The sequence below is a fragment of the Lampetra fluviatilis genome, chromosome 73 (assembly GCF_964198595.1).
Source record: "Lampetra fluviatilis chromosome 73, kcLamFluv1.1, whole genome shotgun sequence".
NCBI classification, from domain to species: domain Eukaryota; kingdom Metazoa; phylum Chordata; class Hyperoartia; order Petromyzontiformes; family Petromyzontidae; genus Lampetra; species Lampetra fluviatilis.
In genome coordinates this window covers 3559500-3578798 of record NC_136347.1, presented here as the reverse complement: position 1 = coordinate 3578798, position 19299 = coordinate 3559500, and the positions used below count along the sequence as shown (strand labels likewise).

At 57.8% G+C, this 19299-nt stretch overlaps 1 protein-coding gene across 1 annotated transcript; it reads right to left on the bottom strand.

The window, feature by feature from the left end:
- Positions 1-7945: 7945 nt before the first annotated feature.
- On the bottom strand, positions 7946-18535 carry LOC144953255 (uncharacterized; the record flags this gene model as incomplete). Its single annotated transcript, XM_078883827.1, has 4 exons — positions 7946-8653; positions 8763-10900; positions 14069-16320; positions 17320-18535. Coding segments are annotated over 4 exons (6144 nt in total), but the record flags the coding sequence as incomplete, so codon positions are not given.
- Positions 18536-19299: the final 764 nt, after the last annotated feature.

Sequence of the window (19299 nt, the reverse complement as noted above, 5' to 3'; positions counted from 1 at the left end):
ACCACCACCAGCGCGACCACCACCACCACCACCACCACCACGACCACCACCACCATCATCACCACCACCACCACGACCACCACCACCACCACCACCACGACCACCACCACCACCACCACGACCACCACCACCACCACGACCACCACCACCACCACCACGACCATCACCACCACCACGACCATCACCACCACCACGACCACGACCACCACCATCACCAGTACCACCACCACCATCACCACCACCACCAGGCGCACCACCACGACCACCACCACCATCACGCGCACCACCACGACCACCACCATCACCATCACCACCACCACCATCCACTGCGGCCTGCACGTGCCGCGCGTGTATGTGTGTGTGTGTGTCTGTGTGTGTGTGGCTGTGTGTTTGTGTCTGTGTGTATGTATGTGTGTGTCTGTGTGTGTGTCTGTGTGTGTGTGTGTCTGTGTCTCTGTGTGTGTCTGTCTGTGACCTCAACGGCAGAACCTTCGACCCCACGCCGAACCACAGGGGCATCTGCTGCATCCATCACATTCACCAGCCACTGACACCACCACCACCACCCTAACCCCCCACTATCCACCCACCCCCCTCCCCACCCCCCACTTCCACGGCATGGACCTTGGCCGTGACCTCAGCGGCAGGACCTTCGACCCCACACTGAACCACAAGGGCATCTGCTGCATCCATCACATTCACCAGCCACTGACATCACCACCACCACCACCCTAACCACCCACCACCACCACCACCCTAACCCCCCACTATCCACCCACCCCCCCACCCTACCTCCAGCGCATGGACCTTGGCCGTGACCTCAGCGGCATGACCTTCGACCCCACGCCGAACCACAAGGGCATCTGCTACATCCATCACATTCACCAGCCACTGACACCACCACCACCACCACCACCACCCTAACCACCCACCACCACCACCCTAACCCCCCACTATCCACCCACCCCCCCACCCTACCTCCAGCGCATGGACCTTGGCCGTGACCTCAGCGGCATGACCTTCGACCCCACGCCGAACCACAAGGGCATCTGCTGCATCCATCACATTCACCAGCCACTGACACCACCACCACCACCACCACCCTAACCACCCACCACCACCACCCTAACCCCCCACTACCCACCCACCCCCCCACCCTACCTCCAGCGCATGGACCTTGGCCGTGACCTCAGCGGCATGACCTTCGACCCCACGCCGAACCACAAGGGCATCTGCTGCATCCATCACATTCACCAGCCACTGACACCACCACCACCACCACCCTAACCACCCACCACCACCACCCTAACCCCCCACTATCCACCCACCCCCCCACCCTACCTCCAGCGCATGGACCTTGGCCGTGACCTCAGCGGCATGACCTTCGACCCCACGCCGAACCACAAGGGCATCTGCTGCATCCATCACATTCACCAGCCACTGACACCACCACCACCACCACCACCCTAACCACCCACCACCACCACCCTAACCCCCCACTACCCACCCACCCCCCCACCCTACCTCCAGCGCATGGACCTTGGCCGTGACCTCAGCGGCATGACCTTCGACCCCACGCCGAACCACAAGGGCATCTGCTGCATCCATCACATTCACCAGCCACTGACACCACCACCACCACCACCCTAACCACCCACCACCACCACCCTAACCCCCCACTATCCACCCACCCCCCCACCCTACCTCCAGCGCATGGACCTTGGCCGTGACCTCAGCGGCATGACCTTCGACCCCATGCTGGACCACCAGGGCATCTGCTGCGCCGAGTGCCGCCGTGCCTACCCGCACTGCCAGCGCGTGTGCGAGCCGCTCGCCGGCTACGAGCCGTGGCCCTACAACTACCGCGGGTGCCGCGTCACCTGCCGCCTGCTCATGCCGTGCGCGTGGTGGGTGGCACGCTTCCTGGGTGTCGTCTAGACGCTTGGTGGGTGGGTTGGTGGGTGGGTGGGTTGGTGGGTGGTGGTGGTGGGTGGCACGCTTCCTGGGAGTTGTCTAGACGCTTGGTGGGTGGGTTGGTGGGTGGTGGTGGTGGGTGGCACGCTTCCTGGGTGTCGTCTAGACGCTTGGTGGGTGGGTTGGTGGGTGGGTTAGTTGGTGGGTTGGTTGGTGGGTGGATTAGTGGGTGGGTGGTGGTGGGTGGCACGCTTCCTGGGTGTCGTTTAGACGCTTGGTGGGTGGGTTGGTGGGTGGGTGGTGGGTGGGTTGGTGGTGGGTGGCACGCTTCCTGGGTGTCGTCTAGACGCTTGGTGGGTGGGTTGGTGGGTGGGTTGGTGGTGGGTGGCACGCTTCCTGGGTGTCGTCTAGACGCTTGGTGGGTGGGTTGGTGGGTGGTGGTGGTGGGTGGTACGCTTCCTGGGTGTCGTCTAGACGCTTGGTGGGTGGGTTGTTGGGTGATGGTGGTGGGTGGCACGCTTCCTGGGTGTCGTCTAGACGCTTGGTGGGTGGGTTGGTGGGTGGTGGTGGTGGGTGGCACGCTTCCTGGGTGTCGTCTAGACGCTTGGTGGGTGGGTTGGTGGGTGGGTGGGTTGGTGGTGGGTGGCACGCTTCCTGGGTGTCGTCTAGACGCTCGGTGGGTGGGTTGTTGGGTGGTGGGTTGGTTGGTTAGTTGGTGGGTGGGTTGGTTGGTGGGGAGGGGGGCTGGTTGGTTGGTGGGTTGGTTGGTTGGTGGGTTGGTTGGTGGGGAGGGAGGCTGGTGGGTGGTGGTGGGTGGTGGGTGGGTTAGTGGGTGGGTGGTGGGTGGGTGGCACGGTTCCTCGGGGTTGTCTAGACGCTTGGGTGGGTGGGTGGTGGTGGTGGGTGGGTTGGTGAGTGGTGGGTTGTGGGTGGGTTGGTTGGTGGGTGGATTGGTGGGTGGGTTGGTTGGTGGGCTGGTAGGTGGGTGGGTTGGTGGGCTGGTAGGTGGGTTGGTTGGTGGGGAGGGGGGCTGGTGGGCGGTGGTGGGTGGGTGGTGGTGGGTGGCACACTTCCTGGGAGTTGTCTAGACGCTTGGTGGGTGGTGGTGGGTGGTGGTGGTAGGTGGGTTGGTAGGTGGGTGGGTTGGTTGGTGGGGAGGGGGGCTGGTGGGTGGTGGTGGGTGGCACGCTTTCCTCGGGGTCGTCTAGACACTTGGTGGGTGGGTGGTGGGTGGGTGGGTGGTGGGTGGGTGGGTTGGTGAGTGGGTTGGTTGGTGAGTGGGTTGGTTGGTGAGTGGGTTGGTTGGTGAGTGGGTTGGTTGGTGGGGATGGGAGCTGGTTGGTGGGTGGGTTGGTGGGTGGGTTGGTGGGTGGTGGGTTGGTTGGTGGGTGGGTGGGTTGGTGGGTTGGTGGTGGTGGGTGGCACGCTTCCTGGGTGTCGTCTAGACGCTTGGTGGGTGGGTGGTGGGTGGATTGGTGGGTGGGTTGGTGGGCTGGTAGGTGGGTGGGTTGTTTGGTGGGGAGGGGGGCTGGTGGGTGGGTGGTGGTGGGTGGGTTGGTGGGTTGGTTGGTGAGTGGGCTGGGTGAGTTGGTGAGTGAGTTGGTGAGTGGGTGAGGTGGTGGTGTGGGTGGATGGTTGCCACCATCACCAATGTCTTTCCCGTCAACACTACACCCACCACATCGACCATCAACACCATCACAATCACCGCCATCAACACTACCACCACTACATCCATCACATTCACCATCAACACCATCACAATCACCGCCGTCAACACTACCACCACTACATCCATCACATTCACCATCAACACCATCACAATCACCGCCGTCAACACTACCACCACTACATCCATCACATTCACCATCAACACCATCACAATCACCACCATCAACACTACCACCACTACATCCATCACATTCACCATCAACACCATCACAATCACCACCATCAACACTACCACCACTACATCCATCACATTCACCATCAACACCATCACAATCACCGCCGTCAACACTACCACCACTACATCCATCACATTCACCATCAACACCATCACAATCACCGCCGTCAACACTACCACCACTACATCCATCACATTCACCATCAACACCATCACAATCACCGCCGTCAACACTACCACCACTACATCCATCACATTGACCATCAACACCATCACAATCACCGCCGTCAACACTACCACCACTACATCCATCACATTCACCATCAACACCATCACAATCACCGCCATCAACACTACCACCACTACATCCATCACATTGACCATCAACACCATCACAATCACCGCTGTCAACACTACCACCACTACATCCATCACATTCACCATCAACACCATCACAATCACCGCCGTCAACACTACCACCACTACATCCATCACATTCACCATCAACACCATCACAATCACCACCATCAACACTACCACCACTACATCCATCACATTCACCATCAACACCATCACAATCACCGCCGTCAACACTACCACCACTACATCCATCACATTCACCATCAACACCATCACAATCACCGCCGTCAACACTACCACCACTACATCCATCACATTCACCATCAACACCATCACAATCACCACCATCAACACTACCACCACTACATCCATCACATTCACCATCAACACCATCACAATCACCACCATCAACACTACCACCACTACATCCATCACATTCACCATCAACACCATCACAATCACCACCATCAACACTACCACCACTACATCCATCACATTCACCATCAACACCATCACAATCACCACCATCAACACTACATCATCACATTCACCATCAACACCATCACAATCACCACCACTACATTCATCACATTCACCATCAACACCATCACAATCACCACCATCAACACTACATCCATCACATTGACCATCAACACCATCACAATCACCACTACCACCACTACATCCATCACATTCACCATCAACACCATCACAATCACCACCATCAACACTACCACCACTACATCCATCACATTCACCATCAACACCATCACAATCACCGCCGTCAACACTACCACCACTACATCCATCACATTCACCATCAACACCATCACAATCACCGCCGTCAACACTACCACCACTACATCCATCACATTCACCATCAACACCATCACAATCACCACCATCAACACTACCACCACTACATCCATCACATTCACCATCAACACCATCACAATCACCACCATCAACACTACCACCACTACATCCATCACATTCACCATCAACACCATCACAATCACCACCATCAACACTACCACCACTACATCCATCACATTCACCATCAACACCATCACAATCACCACCATCAACACTACCACCACTACATCCATCACATTCACCATCAACACCATCACAATCACCGCCGTCAACACTACATCCATCACATTCACCATCAACACCATCACAATCACCACCATCAACACTACCACCACTACATCCATCACATTCACCATCAACACCATCACAATCACCGCCGTCAACACTACCACCACTACATCCATCACATTCACCATCAACACCATCACAATCACCACCATCAACACTACCACCACTACATCCATCACATTCACCATCAACACCATCACAATCACCGCCGTCAACACTACCACCACTACATCCATCACATTCACCATCAACACCATCACAATCACCACCATCAAGACTACCACCACTACATCCATCACATTCACCATCACCACCATCACAATCACCACCATCAACACTACCACCACTACATCCATCACATTCACCATCAACACCATCACAATCACCACCACTACATTCATCACATTCACCATCAACACCATCACAATCACCACCATCAACACTACCACCACTACATCCATCACATTCACCATCAACACTATCACAATCACCGCCGTCAACACTACCACCACTACATCCATCACATTCACCATCAACACTATCACAATCACCGCCGTCAACACTACCACCACTACATCCATCACATTCACCATCAACACCATCACAATCACCGCCGTCAACACTACCACCACTACATCCATCACATTCACCATCAACACCATCACAATCACCACCATCAAGACTACCACCACTACATCCATCACATTCACCATCAACACCATCACAATCACCACCATCAACACTACCACCACTACATCCATCACATTCACCATCAACACCATCACAATCACCACCACTACATTCATCACATTCACCATCAACACCATCACAATCACCACCATCAACACTACATCCATCACATTGACCATCAACACCATCACAATCACCACTACCACCACTACATCCATCACATTCACCATCAACACCATCACAATCACCACCATCAACACTACCACCACTACATCCATCACATTCACCATCAACACCATCACAATCACCGCCGTCAACACTACCACCACTACATCCATCACATTCACCATCAACACCATCACAATCACCGCCGTCAACACTACCACCACTACATCCATCACATTCACCATCAACACCATCACAATCACCACCATCAACACTACCACCACTACATCCATCACATTCACCATCAACACCATCACAATCACCACCATCAACACTACCACCACTACATCCATCACATTCACCATCAACACCATCACAATCACCACCATCAACACTACCACCACTACATCCATCACATTCACCATCAACACCATCACAATCACCACCATCAACACTACCACCACTACATCCATCACATTCACCATCAACACCATCACAATCACCGCCGTCAACACTACATCCATCACATTCACCATCAACACCATCACAATTACCACCATCAACACTACCACCACTACATCCATCACATTCACCATCACCACCATCACAATCACCACCATCAACACTACCACCACTACATCCATCACATTCACCATCAACACCATCACAATCACCACCATCAACACTACCACCACTACATCCATCACATTGACCATCAACACCATCACAATCACCGCCGTCAACACTACCACCACTACATCCATCACATTGACCATCAACACCATCACAATCACCGCCGTCAACACTACCACCACTACATCCATCACATTCACCATCAACACCATCACAATCACCACCATCAACACTACCACCACTACATCCATCACATTGACCATCAACACCATCACAATCACCGCCATCAACACTACATCCATCACATTGACCATCAACACCATCACAATCACCACCATCAACACTACCACCACTACATCCATCACATTCACCATCACCACCATCAACACTACCACCACTACATCCATCACATTCACCATCAACACCATCACAATCACCACCATCAAGACTACCACCACTACATCCATCACATTCACCATCAACACCATCACAATCACCGCCGTCAACACTACCACCACTACATCCATCACATTCACCATCAACACCATCACAATCACCACCATCAACACTACCACCACTACATCCATCACATTGACCATCAACACCATCACAATCACCGCCGTCAACACTACCACCACTACATCCATCACATTCACCATCAACACCATCACAATCACCACCATCAACACTACCACCACTACATCCATCACATTCACCATCAACACCATCACAATCACCACCATCAACACTACCACCACTACATCCATCACATTCACCATCAACACCATCACAATCACCACCATCAACACTACCACCACTACATCCATCACATTCACCATCACCACCATCAACACTACCACCACTACATCCATCACATTCACCATCAACACTATCACAATCACCGCCGTCAACACTACCACCACTACATCCATCACATTCACCATCAACACCATCACGAGCATCACATTCACCATCAACACCACCACCAATCACCATCATCACAATCACCAGCACTACATCTATCACCATCACAACCATCAACAACCACTACCACAACCATCAACAACTACCACAACCACAACCGAGCACCACCACGACGCGTAACACCGCTGCTGACACGGCAATCACTAAAAGTTTATTGTGAGACACACACAGCACCACCACCACCACCACCATCATCGTCATCGTCATCATCATCGTCATCGCCATCATCATCGTCATCGTCATCACCATCATCGTCATCGTCATCATCATCGTCATCGCCGCTGCCATCGTCGCGAGGGTTATAAAAACAGAGGCGACGGTCTGCAGGCCTCATGGGACTTGGGCTGTTTGTGCGTCTCTGTGTGTGTGTGGTGAGTGTGTGTGTGTGGTGTGTGTGGTGTGTGTGTGGTGAGTGTGTGTGGTGTGTGTGGTGTGTGTGTGGTGAGTGTGTGTGTGGTGAGTGTGTGTGTGTGTGGTGTGTGTGTGTGTGGTGAGTCTGTGTGGTGAGTCTGTGTGTCTGTGTGGTGAGTCTGTGTGGTGAGTCTGTGTGTGTGGTGTGTGTGGTGAGTCTGTGTGTGTGGTGTGTCTGTGTGGTGAGTCTGTGTCTCTGTGTGGGTGTGGCGAGTCTGTGTGTGTGGTGTGTCTGTGTGGTGAGTCTGTGTCTCTGTGTGTGTGGTGAGTCTGTGTGTGTGGTGTGTGTGGTGAGTCTGTGTGTGTGGTGTGTCTGTGTGGTGAGTCTGTGTGTGTGGTGTGTCTGTGTGGTGAGTCTGTGTCTCTGTGTGTGTGTGTGGAGTGTGTCTGTGTGGTGTGTGTGGTGAGTCTGTGTGTGTGGTGAGTCTGTGTCTCTGTGTGTGTGGTGAGTGTGTGTGTGTGGTGTGTGTGTGGTGAGTCTGTGTGTCTGTGTGTGTGGTGAGTCTGTGTGTGTGTGGTGAGTCTGTGTCTCTGTGTGTGTGTGTGGTGTGTGTGTGGTGAGTCTGTGTGTCTGTGTGTGTGGTGAGTCTGTGTGTGTGTGGTGAGTCTGTGTCTCTGTGTGTGTGTGTGGTGTGTGTGTGTGGTGAGTCTGTGTCTCTGTGTGTGTGGTGAGTGTGTGTGTCTGTGTGTGTGTGGTGAGTCTGTGTGTCTGTGTGGTGAGTATGTGTCTCTGTGTGTGTGTGGTGAGTGTGTGTGTCTGTGTGTGTGTGGTGAGTCTGTGTCTCTGTGTGTGTGTGTGGAGTGTGTCTGTGTGGTGTGTGTGGTGAGTCTGTGTGTGTGGTGAGTCTGTGTCTCTGTGTGTGTGGTGAGTGTGTGTGTGTGGTGTGTGTGTGGTGAGTCTGTGTGTCTGTGTGTGTGGTGAGTCTGTGTGTGTGTGGTGAGTCTGTGTCTCTGTGTGTGTGTGTGGTGTGTGTGTGGTGAGTCTGTGTGTCTGTGTGTGTGGTGAGTCTGTGTGTGTGTGGTGAGTCTGTGTCTCTGTGTGTGTGTGTGGTGTGTGTGTGTGGTGAGTCTGTGTGTCTGTGTGGTGAGTATGTGTCTCTGTGTGTGTGTGGTGAGTGTGTGTGTCTGTGTGTGTGTGGTGAGTCTGTGTCTCTGTGTGTGTGGTGAGTGTGTGTGTGTGGTGTGTGTGTGGTGAGTCTGTGTGTCTGTGTGTGTGGTGAGTCTGTGTGTGTGTGGTGAGTCTGTGTCTCTGTGTGTGTGTGTGGTGTGTGTGTGGTGAGTCTGTGTGTCTGTGTGTGTGGTGAGTCTGTGTGTGTGTGGTGAGTCTGTGTCTCTGTGTGTGTGTGTGGTGAGTGTGTGTGTCTGTGTGTGTGTGGTGAGTCTGTGTGTCTGTGTGGTGAGTATGTGTCTCTGTGTGTGTGTGGTGAGTGTGTGTGTCTGTGTGTCTGTGTGGTGAGTCTGTGTCTCTGTGTGTGGTGAGTCTGTCTCTGTGTGTGGTGAGTCTGTGTGTGTGTGGTGAGTGTGTGTGTGTGGTGAGTCTGTGTGTCTGTGTGTGTGGTGAGTCTGTGTGTCTGTGTGTGTGGTGAGTCTGTGTGTCTGTGTGGTGAGTCTGTGTCTGTGTGTGTGTGTGTGGTGTGTCTGTGTGGTGAGTCTGTGTCTCTGTGTGTGTGGCGAGTGTGTGTGTGGTGAGTCTGTGTCTCTGTGTGTGGTGAGTCTGTGTGGGTGTGGTGAGTGTGTGTGTCTGTGTGGTGAGTCTGTGTCTCTGTGTGTGTGTGGTGAGTGTGTGTGTCTGTGTGTCTGTGTGGTGAGTCTGTGTCTCTGTGTGTGTGTGTGGTGAGTGTGTGTGTCTGTGTGGTGAGTCTGTGTCTCTGTGTGTGTGTGGTGAGTCTGTGTGTCTGTGTGTGTGGTGAGTCTGTGTGGTGAGTCTGTGTCTCTGTGTGTGTGTGGTGAGTGTGTGTGTCTGTGTGTCTGTGTGGTGAGTCTGTGTCTCTGTGTGTGTGTGTGGTGAGTGTGTGTCTGTGTGTGTGGTGAGTCTGTGTGGTGAGTCTGTGTCTCTGTGTGTGTGTGGTGAGTCTGTGTGTCTGTGTGTGTGGTGAGTCTGTGTGGTGAGTCTGTGTCTCTGTGTGTGTGTGGTGAGTCTGTGTGTCTGTGTGTGTGGTGAGTCTGTGTGGTGAGTCTGTGTCTCTGTGTGTGTGTGGTGAGTGTGTGTGTCTGTGTGTGTGTGTGGTGAGTGTGTGTCTGTGTGTGTGGTGAGTCTGTGTGGTGAGTCTGTGTCTCTGTGTGTGTGTGGTGAGTCTGTGTGTGTGTGTGGTGAGTCTGTGTCTCTGTGTGTGTGTGGTGAGTGTGTGTGTCTGTGTGTGTGTGTGGTGAGTCTGTGTCTCTGTGTGTGTGTGGTGAGTCTGTGTGTGTGTGGTGAGTCTGTGTCTCTGTGTGTGGTGAGTCTGTGTGTGTGTGGTGAGTGTGTGTGTCTGTGTGTGGTGAGTCTGTGTGTGTGTGGTGAGTCTGTGTGTCTGTGTGTGTGGTGAGTCTGTGTCTCTGTGTGGGTGTGGTGAGTGTGTGTGTCTGTGTGTCTGTGTGGTGAGTCTGTGTCTCTGTGTGTGTGTGTGGTGAGTGTGTGTCTGTGTGTGTGGTGAGTCTGTGTGTCTGTGTGTGTGGTGAGTCTGTGTGGTGAGTCTATGGGTCTCTGTGCGGATCGGAGCCTGTGCTGGTGAGGGAAGGTGAGTGGGGTGAGTGGGGTGAGTGGGGTGAGCGTGTTGGTGAGTGGGGTGAGTGTGTTGGTGAGCGGGGTGAGTGTGTTGGTGAGTGGGGTGAGCGTGTTGGTGAGTGGGGTGAGTGTGTTGGTGAGCGGGGTGAGTGTGTTGGTGAGTGGGGTGAGCGTGTTGGTGAGTGGGGTGAGTGTGTTGGTGAGTGGGGTGAGTGTGTTGGTGAGCGGGGTGAGTGTGTTGGTGAGTGGGGTGAGCGTGTTGGTGAGTGGGGTGAGTGTGTTGGTGAGTGGGGTGAGCGTGTTGGTGAGCGGGGTGAGCGTGTTGGTGAGCGGGGTGAGTGTGTTGGTGAGTGGGGTGAGCGTGTTGGTGAGCGGGGTGAGCGTGTTGGTGAGTGGGGTGAGCGTGTTGGTGAGCGGGGTGAGCGTGTTGGTGAGCGGGGTGAGTGTGTTGGTGAGCGGGGTGAGCGTGTTGGTGAGCGGGGTGAGCGTGTTGGTGAGTGTGGTGAGCGTGTTGGTGAGTGGGGTGAGCGTGTTGGTGAGTGGGGTGAGCGTGTTGGTGAGCGGGGTGAGTGTGTTGGTGAGCGGGGTGAGCGTGTTGGTGAGCGGGGTGAGCGTGTTGGTGAGCGGGGTGAGCGTGTTGGTGAGCGGGGTGAGTGGGGTGAGCGTGTTGGTGAGCGGGGTGAGCGTGTTGGTGAGTGGGGTGAGCGGGGTGAGTGTGTTGGTGAGCGGGGTGAGCGGGGTGAGTGTGTTGGTGAGCGGGGTGAGTGTGTTGGTGAGCGGGGTGAGCGTGTTGGTGAGCGGGGTGAGTGTGTTGGTGAGTGGGGTGAGTGTGTTGGTGAGCGGGGTGAGCGGGGTGAGTGTGTTGGTGAGCGGGGTGAGCGTGTTGGTGAGCGGGGTGAGCGGGGTGAGTGTGTTGGTGAGCGGGGTGAGTGTGTTGGTGAGCGGGGTGAGCGGGGTGAGTGTGTTGGTGAGCGGGGTGAGCGTGTTGGTGAGCGGGGTGAGCGGGGTGAGTGTGTTGGTGAGCGGGGTGAGCGGGGTGAGTGTGTTGGTGAGCGGGGTGAGCGTGTTGGTGAGCGGGGTGAGCGGGGTGAGTGTGTTGGTGAGCGGGGTGAGCGGGGTGAGTGTGTTGGTGAGCGGGGTGAGCGGGGTGAGCGTGTTGGTGAGCGGGGTGAGTGGGGTGAGTGTGTTGGTGAGCGGGGTGAGTGGGGTGAGTGTGTTGGTGAGCGGGGTGAGTGTGTTGGTGAGTGGGGTGAGTGTGTTGGTGAGCGGGGTGAGCGGGGTGAGTGTGTTGGTGAGCGGGGTGAGTGGGGTGAGTGTGTTGGTGAGCGGGGTGAGTGTGTTGGTGAGTGGGGTGAGTGTGTTGGTGAGTGGGGTGAGTGTGTTGGTGAGCGGGGTGAGCGTGTTGGTGAGTGGGGTGAGTGTGTTGGTGAGCGGGGTGAGTGGGGTGAGTGTGTTGGTGAGCGGGGTGAGTGTGTTGGTGAGCGGGGTGAGCGGGGTGAGTGTGTTGGTGAGTGGGGTGAGTGTGTTGGTGAGCGGGGTGAGCGGGGTGAGTGTGTTGGTGAGCGGGGTGAGCGTGTTGGTGAGCGGGGTGAGCGGGGTGAGTGTGTTGGTGAGCGGGGTGAGCGGGGTGAGTGTGTTGGTGAGCGGGGTGAGTGTGTTGGTGAGCGGGGTGAGCGTGTTGGTGAGCGGGGTGAGTGTGTTGGTGAGCGGGGTGAGTGGGGTGAGTGTGTTGGTGAGCGGGGTGAGTGTGTTGGTGAGTGGGGTGAGTGTGTTGGTGAGTGGGGTGAGTGTGTTGGTGAGCGGGGTGAGCGTGTTGGTGAGTGGGGTGAGTGTGTTGGTGAGCGGGGTGAGTGGGGTGAGTGTGTTGGTGAGCGGGGTGAGTGTGTTGGTGAGCGGGGTGAGCGGGGTGAGTGTGTTGGTGAGCGGGGTGAGTGTGTTGGTGAGTGGGGTGAGTGTGTTGGTGAGCGGGGTGAGTGGGGTGAGTGTGTTGGTGAGTGGGGTGAGTGTGTTGGTGAGTGGGGTGAGTGTGTTGGTGAGCGGGGTGAGTGGGGTGAGTGTGTTGGTGAGCGGGGTGAGTGTGTTGGTGAGCGGGGTGAGTGGGGTGAGTGTGTTGGTGAGTGGGGTGAGTGGGGTGAGTGTGTTGGTGAGCGGGGTGAGTGTGTTGGTGAGCGGGGTGAGCGTGTTGGTGAGCGGGGTGAGCGTGTTGGTGAGTGGGGTGAGTGTGTTGGTGAGCGGGGTGAGCGTGTTGGTGAGCGGGGTGAGCGTGTTGGTGAGTGGGGTGAGCGTGTTGGTGAGTGGGGTGAGCGTGTTGGTGAGTGGGGTGAGCGTGTTGGTGAGTGGGGTGAGCGTGTTGGTGAGTGGGGTGAGCGTGTTGGTGAGTGGGGTGAGCGTGTTGGTGAGTGGGGTGAGCGTGTTGGTGAGTGGGGTGAGCGTGTTGGTGAGCGGGGTGAGCGTGTTGGTGAGTGGGGTGAGCGTGTTGGTGAGTGGGGTGAGCGTGTTGGTGAGTGGGGTGAGCGTGTTGGTGAGTGGGGTGAGCGTGTTGGTGAGCGGGGTGAGCGTGTTGGTGAGCGGGGTGAGTGGGGTGAGCGTGTTGGTGAGTGGGGTGAGCGTGTTGGTGAGTGGGGTGAGCGTGTTGGTGAGTGGGGTGAGCGTGTTGGTGAGTGGGGTGAGCGTGTTGGTGAGTGGGGTGAGCGTGTTGGTGAGTGGGGTGAGCGTGTTGGTGAGTGGGGTGAGCGTGTTGGTGAGTGGGGTGAGCGTGTTGGTGAGTGGGGTGAGTGTGTTGGTGAGCGGGGTGAGCGTGTTGGTGAGCGGGGTGAGTGGGGTGAGCGTGTTGGTGAGTGGGGTGAGCGTGTTGGTGAGTGGGGTGAGCGTGTTGGTGAGCGGGGTGAGTGTGTTGGTGAGCGGGGTGAGTGGGGTGAGCGTGTTGGTGAGTGGGGTGAGCGTGTTGGTGAGCGGGGTGAGCGTGTTGGTGAGCGGGGTGAGCGGGGTGAGCGTGTTGGTGAGTGGGGTGAGCGGGGTGAGCGGGGTGAGCGTGTTGGTGAGTGGGGTGAGTGTGTTGGTGAGTGGGGTGAGCGTGTTGGTGAGTGGGGTGAGCGGGGTGAGCGGGGTGAGCGTGTTGGTGAGTGGGGTGAGTGTGTTGGTGAGCGGGGTGAGCGGGGTGAGCGTGTTGGTGAGTGGGGTGAGCGTGTTGGTGAGTGGGGTGAGCGTGTTGGTGAGCGGGGTGAGCGGGGTGAGCGGGGTGAGCGTGTTGGTGAGTGGGGTGAGCGTGTTGGTGAGTGGGGTGAGCGTGTTGGTGAGTGGGGTGAGTGTGTTGGTGAGTGGGGTGAGCGTGTTGGTGAGCGGGGTGAGCGGGGTGAGCGGGGTGAGCGTGTTGGTGAGTGGGGTGAGCGTGTTGGTGAGTGGGGTGAGTGTGTTGGTGAGCGGGGTGAGCGTGTTGGTGAGCGGGGTGAGCGGGGTGAGCGTGTTGGTGAGTGGGGTGAGCGTGTTGGTGAGCGGGGTGAGCGGGGTGAGCGGGGTGAGCGTGTTGGTGAGTGGGGTGAGCGTGTTGGTGAGTGGGGTGAGTGTGTTGGTGAGCGGGGTGAGCGGGGTGAGCGTGTTGGTGAGTGGGGTGAGCGTGTTGGTGAGTGGGGTGAGCGTGTTGGTGAGTGGGGTGAGCGTGTTGGTGAGTGGGGTGAGCGTGTTGGTGAGCGGGGTGAGCGGGGTGAGCGGGGTGAGCGTGTTGGTGAGTGGGGTGAGCGTGTTGGTGAGTGGGGTGAGCGTGTTGGTGAGTGGGGTGAGCGTGTTGGTGAGTGGGGTGAGCGTGTTGGTGAGCGGGGTGAGCGGGGTGAGCGGGGTGAGCGTGTTGGTGAGTGGGGTGAGTGTGTTGGTGAGTGGGGTGAGCGTGTTGGTGAGTGGGGTGAGCGTGTTGGTGAGTGGGGTGAGCGTGTTGGTGAGTGGGGTGAGCGTGTTGGTGAGCGGGGTGAGCGGGGTGAGCGGGGTGAGCGTGTTGGTGAGTGGGGTGAGCGTGTTGGTGAGTGGGGTGAGTGGGGTGAGCGTGTTGGTGAGTGGGGTGAGCGTGTTGGTGAGCGGGGTGAGCGGGGTGAGCGTGTTGGTGAGTGGGGTGAGCGTGTTGGTGAGTGGGGTGAGCGGGGTGAGCGTGTTGGTGAGTGGGGTGAGCGTGTTGGTGAGTGGGGTGAGCGGGGTGAGCGTGTTGGTGAGTGGGGTGAGCGTGTTGGTGAGTGGGGTGAGTGTGTTGGTGAGCGGGGTGAGCGGGGTGAGCGTGTTGGTGAGTGGGGTGAGCGTGTTGGTGAGTGGGGTGAGCGGGGTGAGCGTGTTGGTGAGTGGGGTGAGTGTGTTGGTGAGCGGGGTGAGCGGGGTGAGCGTGTTGGTGAGTGGGGTGAGCGTGTTGGTGAGTGGGGTGAGCGTGTTGGTGAGTGGGGTGAGTGTGTTGGTGAGCGGGGTGAGCGGGGTGAGCGTGTTGGTGAGTGGGGTGAGCGTGTTGGTGAGTGGGGTGAGCGTGTTGGTGAGTGGGGTGAGCGTGTTGGTGAGTGGGGTGAGCGTGTTGGTGAGTGGGGTGAGTGGGGTGAGCGTGTTGGTGAGTGGGGTGAGCGTGTTGGTGAGTGGGGTGAGCGTGTTGGTGAGTGGGGTGAGTGGGGTGAGCGTGTTGGTGAGTGGGGTGAGCGTGTTGGTGAGTGGGGTGAGCGGGGTGAGTGTGTTGGTGAGCGGGGTGAGCGTGTTGGTGAGTGTGGTGAGCGTGTTGGTGAGTGGGGTGAGTGTGTTGGTGAGTGGGGTGAGCGTGTTGGTGAGTGGGGTGAGCGTGTTGGTGAGTGGGGTGAGCGGGGTGAGCGTGTTGGTGAGTGGGGTGAGTGTGTTGGTGAGCGGGGTGAGTGGGGTGAGCGGGGTGAGTGTGTTGGTGAGCGGGGTGAGCGTGTTGGTGAGCGGGGTGAGTGTGTTGGTGAGCGGGGTGAGTGTGTTGGTGAGCGGGGTGAGTGTGTTGGTGAGCGGGGTGAGTGGGGTGAGCGGGGTGAGTGTGTTGGTGAGTGGGGTGAGTGGGGTGAGTGGGGTGAGCGTGTTGGTGAGTGGGGTGAGCGTGTTGGTGAGCGGGGTGAGTGTGTTGGTGAGTGGGGTGAGTGGGGTGAGTGGGGTGAGCGTGTTGGTGAGCGGGGTGAGCGTGTTGGTGAGTGGGGTGAGCGTGTTGGTGAGCGGGGTGAGTGGGGTGAGTGGGGTGAGCGTGTTGGTGAGTGGGGTGAGCGTGTTGGTGAGTGGGGTGAGCGTGTTGGTGAGTGGGGTGAGTGGGGTGAGTGTGTTGGTGAGCGGGGTGAGCGTGTTGGTGAGCGGGGTGAGTGGGGTGAGCGTGTTGGTGAGCGGGGTGAGTGTGTTGGTGAGCGGGGTGAGTGGGGTGAGCGTGTTGGTGAGCGGGGTGAGTGTGTTGGTGAGCGGGGTGAGTGTGTTGGTGAGCGGGGTGAGTGGGGTGAGCGTGTTGGTGAGCGGGGTGAGCGTGTTGGTGAGTGGGGTGAGTGGGGTGAGTGTGTTGGTGAGCGGGGTGAGTGGGGTGAGTGTGTTGGTGAGCGGGGTGAGTGTGTTGGTGAGCGGGGTGAGTGTGTTGGTGAGTGGGGTGAGTGGGGTGAGCGTGTTGGTGAGCGGGGTGAGCGTGTTGGTGAGTGGGGTGAGTGGGGTGAGTGTGTTGGTGAGCGTGTTGGTGAGTGGGGTGAGTGTGTTGGTGAGCGGGGTGAGCGTGTTGGTGAGTGGGGTGAGTGGGGTGAGCGTGTTGGTGAGCGGGGTGAGTGGGGTGAGTGTGTTGGTGAGTGGGGTGAGTGGGGTGAGCGTGTTGGTGAGTGGGGTGAGTGGGGTGAGTGTGTTGGTGAGTGGGGTGAGTGGGGTGAGCGTGTTGGTGAGTGGGGTGAGTGGGGTGAGTGTGTTGGTGAGTGGGGTGAGTGGGGTGAGTGTGTTGGTGAGTGGGGTGAGTGGGGTGAGCGGGGTGAGCGTGTTGGTGAGTGGGGTGAGTGGGGTGAGTGTGTTGGTGAGCGGGGTGAGTGGGGTGAGCGTGTTGGTGAGCGGGGTGAGCGTGTTGGTGAGTGGGGTGAGTGGGGTGAGTGTGTTGGTGAGCGGGGTGAGTGGGGTGAGTGTGTTGGTGAGTGGGGTGAGTGGGGTGAGCGTGTTGGTGAGTGGGGTGAGTGGGGTGAGTGTGTTGGTGAGTGGGGTGAGTGGGGTGAGTGTGTTGGTGAGTGGGGTGAGCGTGTTGGTGAGTGGGGTGAGTGGGGTGAGTGTGTTGGTGAGTGGGGTGAGTGGGGTGAGCGTGTTGGTGAGTGGGGTGAGCGTGTTGGTGAGTGGGGTGAGTGGGGTGAGTGTGTTGGTGAGCGGGGTGAGTGGGGTGAGCGTGTTGGTGAGCGGGGTGAGTGTGTTGGTGAGCGGGGTGAGTGTGTTGGTGAGCGGGGTGAGTGGGGTGAGCGTGTTGGTGAGTGGGGTGAGTGGGGTGAGTGTGTTGGTGAGTGGGGTGAGCGTGTTGGTGAGTGGGGTGAGCGTGTTGGTGAGCGGGGTGAGCGTGTTGGTGAGTGGGGTGAGCGTGTTGGTGAGTGGGGTGAGCGTGTTGGTGAGTGGGGTGAGTGGGGTGAGTGTGTTGGTGAGCGGGGTGAGTGGGGTGAGCGTGTTGGTGAGCGGGGTGAGTGTGTTGGTGAGCGGGGTGAGTGTGTTGGTGAGCGGGGTGAGTGGGGTGAGCGTGTTGGTGAGTGGGGTGAGTGGGGTGAGTGTGTTGGTGAGTGGGGTGAGTGGGGTGAGCGTGTTGGTGAGTGGGGTGAGTGGGGTGAGTGTGTTGGTGAGTGGGGTGAGTGGGGTGAGTGTGTTGGTGAGTGGGGTGAGTGGGGTGAGCGTGTTGGTGAGTGGGGTGAGTGGGGTGAGTGTGTTGGTGAGCGGGGTGAGCGTGTTGGTGAGTGGGGTGAGCGTGTTGGTGAGTGGGGTGAGTGGGGTGAGTGTGTTGGTGAGCGGGGTGAGCGTGTTGGTGAGTGGGGTGAGTGGGGTGAGTGTGTTGGTGAGTGGGGTGAGTGTGTTGGTGAGCGGGGTGAGTGTGTTGGTGAGTGGGGTGAGTGGGGTGAGTGTGTTGGTGAGCGGGGTGAGCGTGTTGGTGAGTGGGGTGAGTGGGGTGAGCGTGTTGGTGAGTGGGGTGAGTGTGTTGGTGAGCGGGGTGAGCGTGTTGGTGAGTGGGGTGAGTGGGGTGAGTGTGTTGGTGAGTGGGGTGAGTGTGTTGGTGAGTGGGGTGAGTGGGGTGAGTGTGTTGGTGAGTGGGGTGAGCGTGTTGGTGAGCGTGTTGGTGAGTGGGGTGAGTGTGTTGGTGAGCGGGGTGAGCGTGTTGGTGAGTGGGGTGAGCGTGTTGGTGAGCGGGGTGAGCGTGTTGGTGAGTGGGGTGAGTGGGGTGAGTGTGTTGGTGAGTGGGGTGAGCGTGTTGGTGAGCGTGTTGGTGAGTGGGGTGAGTGTGTTGGTGAGCGGGGTGAGCGTGTTGGTGAGTGGGGTGAGCGTGTTGGTGAGTGGGGTGAGTGGGGTGAGTGTGTTGGTGAGTGGGGTGAGCGTGTTGGTGAGCGGGGTGAGCGTGTTGGTGAGTGGGGTGAGCGTGTTGGTGAGTGGGGTGAGTGGGGTGAGTGTGTTGGTGAGTGGGGTGAGCGTGTTGGTGAGTGGGGTGAGTGGGGTGAGCGTGTTGGTGAGTGGGGTGAGTGTGTTGGTGAGTGGGGTGAGCGTGTTGGTGAGTGGGGTGAGCGTGTTGGTGAGTGGGGTGAGTGTGTTGGTGAGTGGGGTGAGCGTGTTGGTGAGTGGGGTGAGCGTGTTGGTGAGTGGGGTGAGCGTGTTGGTGAGTGGGGTGAGCGTGTTGGTGAGCGGGGTGAGCGTGTTGGTGAGTGGGGGTGAGCGTGTTGGTGAGTGGGGTGAGCGTGTTGGTGAGCGGGGGTGAGCGTGTTGGTGAGTGGGGTGAGTGTGTTGGTGAGTGGGGTGAGCGTGTTGGTGAGCGGTTGTGGTGAGCGGGGTGAGCGGGGTGAGCGTGTTGGTGAGCGGGGTGAGCGTGTTGGTGAGCGGGGTGAGTGTGTTGGTGAGCGGGGTGAGCGTGTTGGTGAGTGGGGTGAGCGTGTTGGTGAGTGGGGGTGAGCGTGTTGGTGAGCGGGGTGAGCGTGTTGGTGAGTGGGGTGAGTGTGTTGGTGAGTGGGGTGAGCGTGTTGGTGAGCGGTTGTGGTGAGCGGGGTGAGCGGGGTGAGCGTGTTGGTGAGCGGGGTGAGCGTGTTGGTGAGCGGTTGTGGTGAGCGGGGTGAGCGGGGTGAGCGTGTTGGTGAGTGGGGTGAGCGTGTTGGTGAGTGGGGTGAGTGTGTTGGTGAGCGGGGTGAGCGGGGTGAGCGTGTTGGTGAGTGGGGTGAGC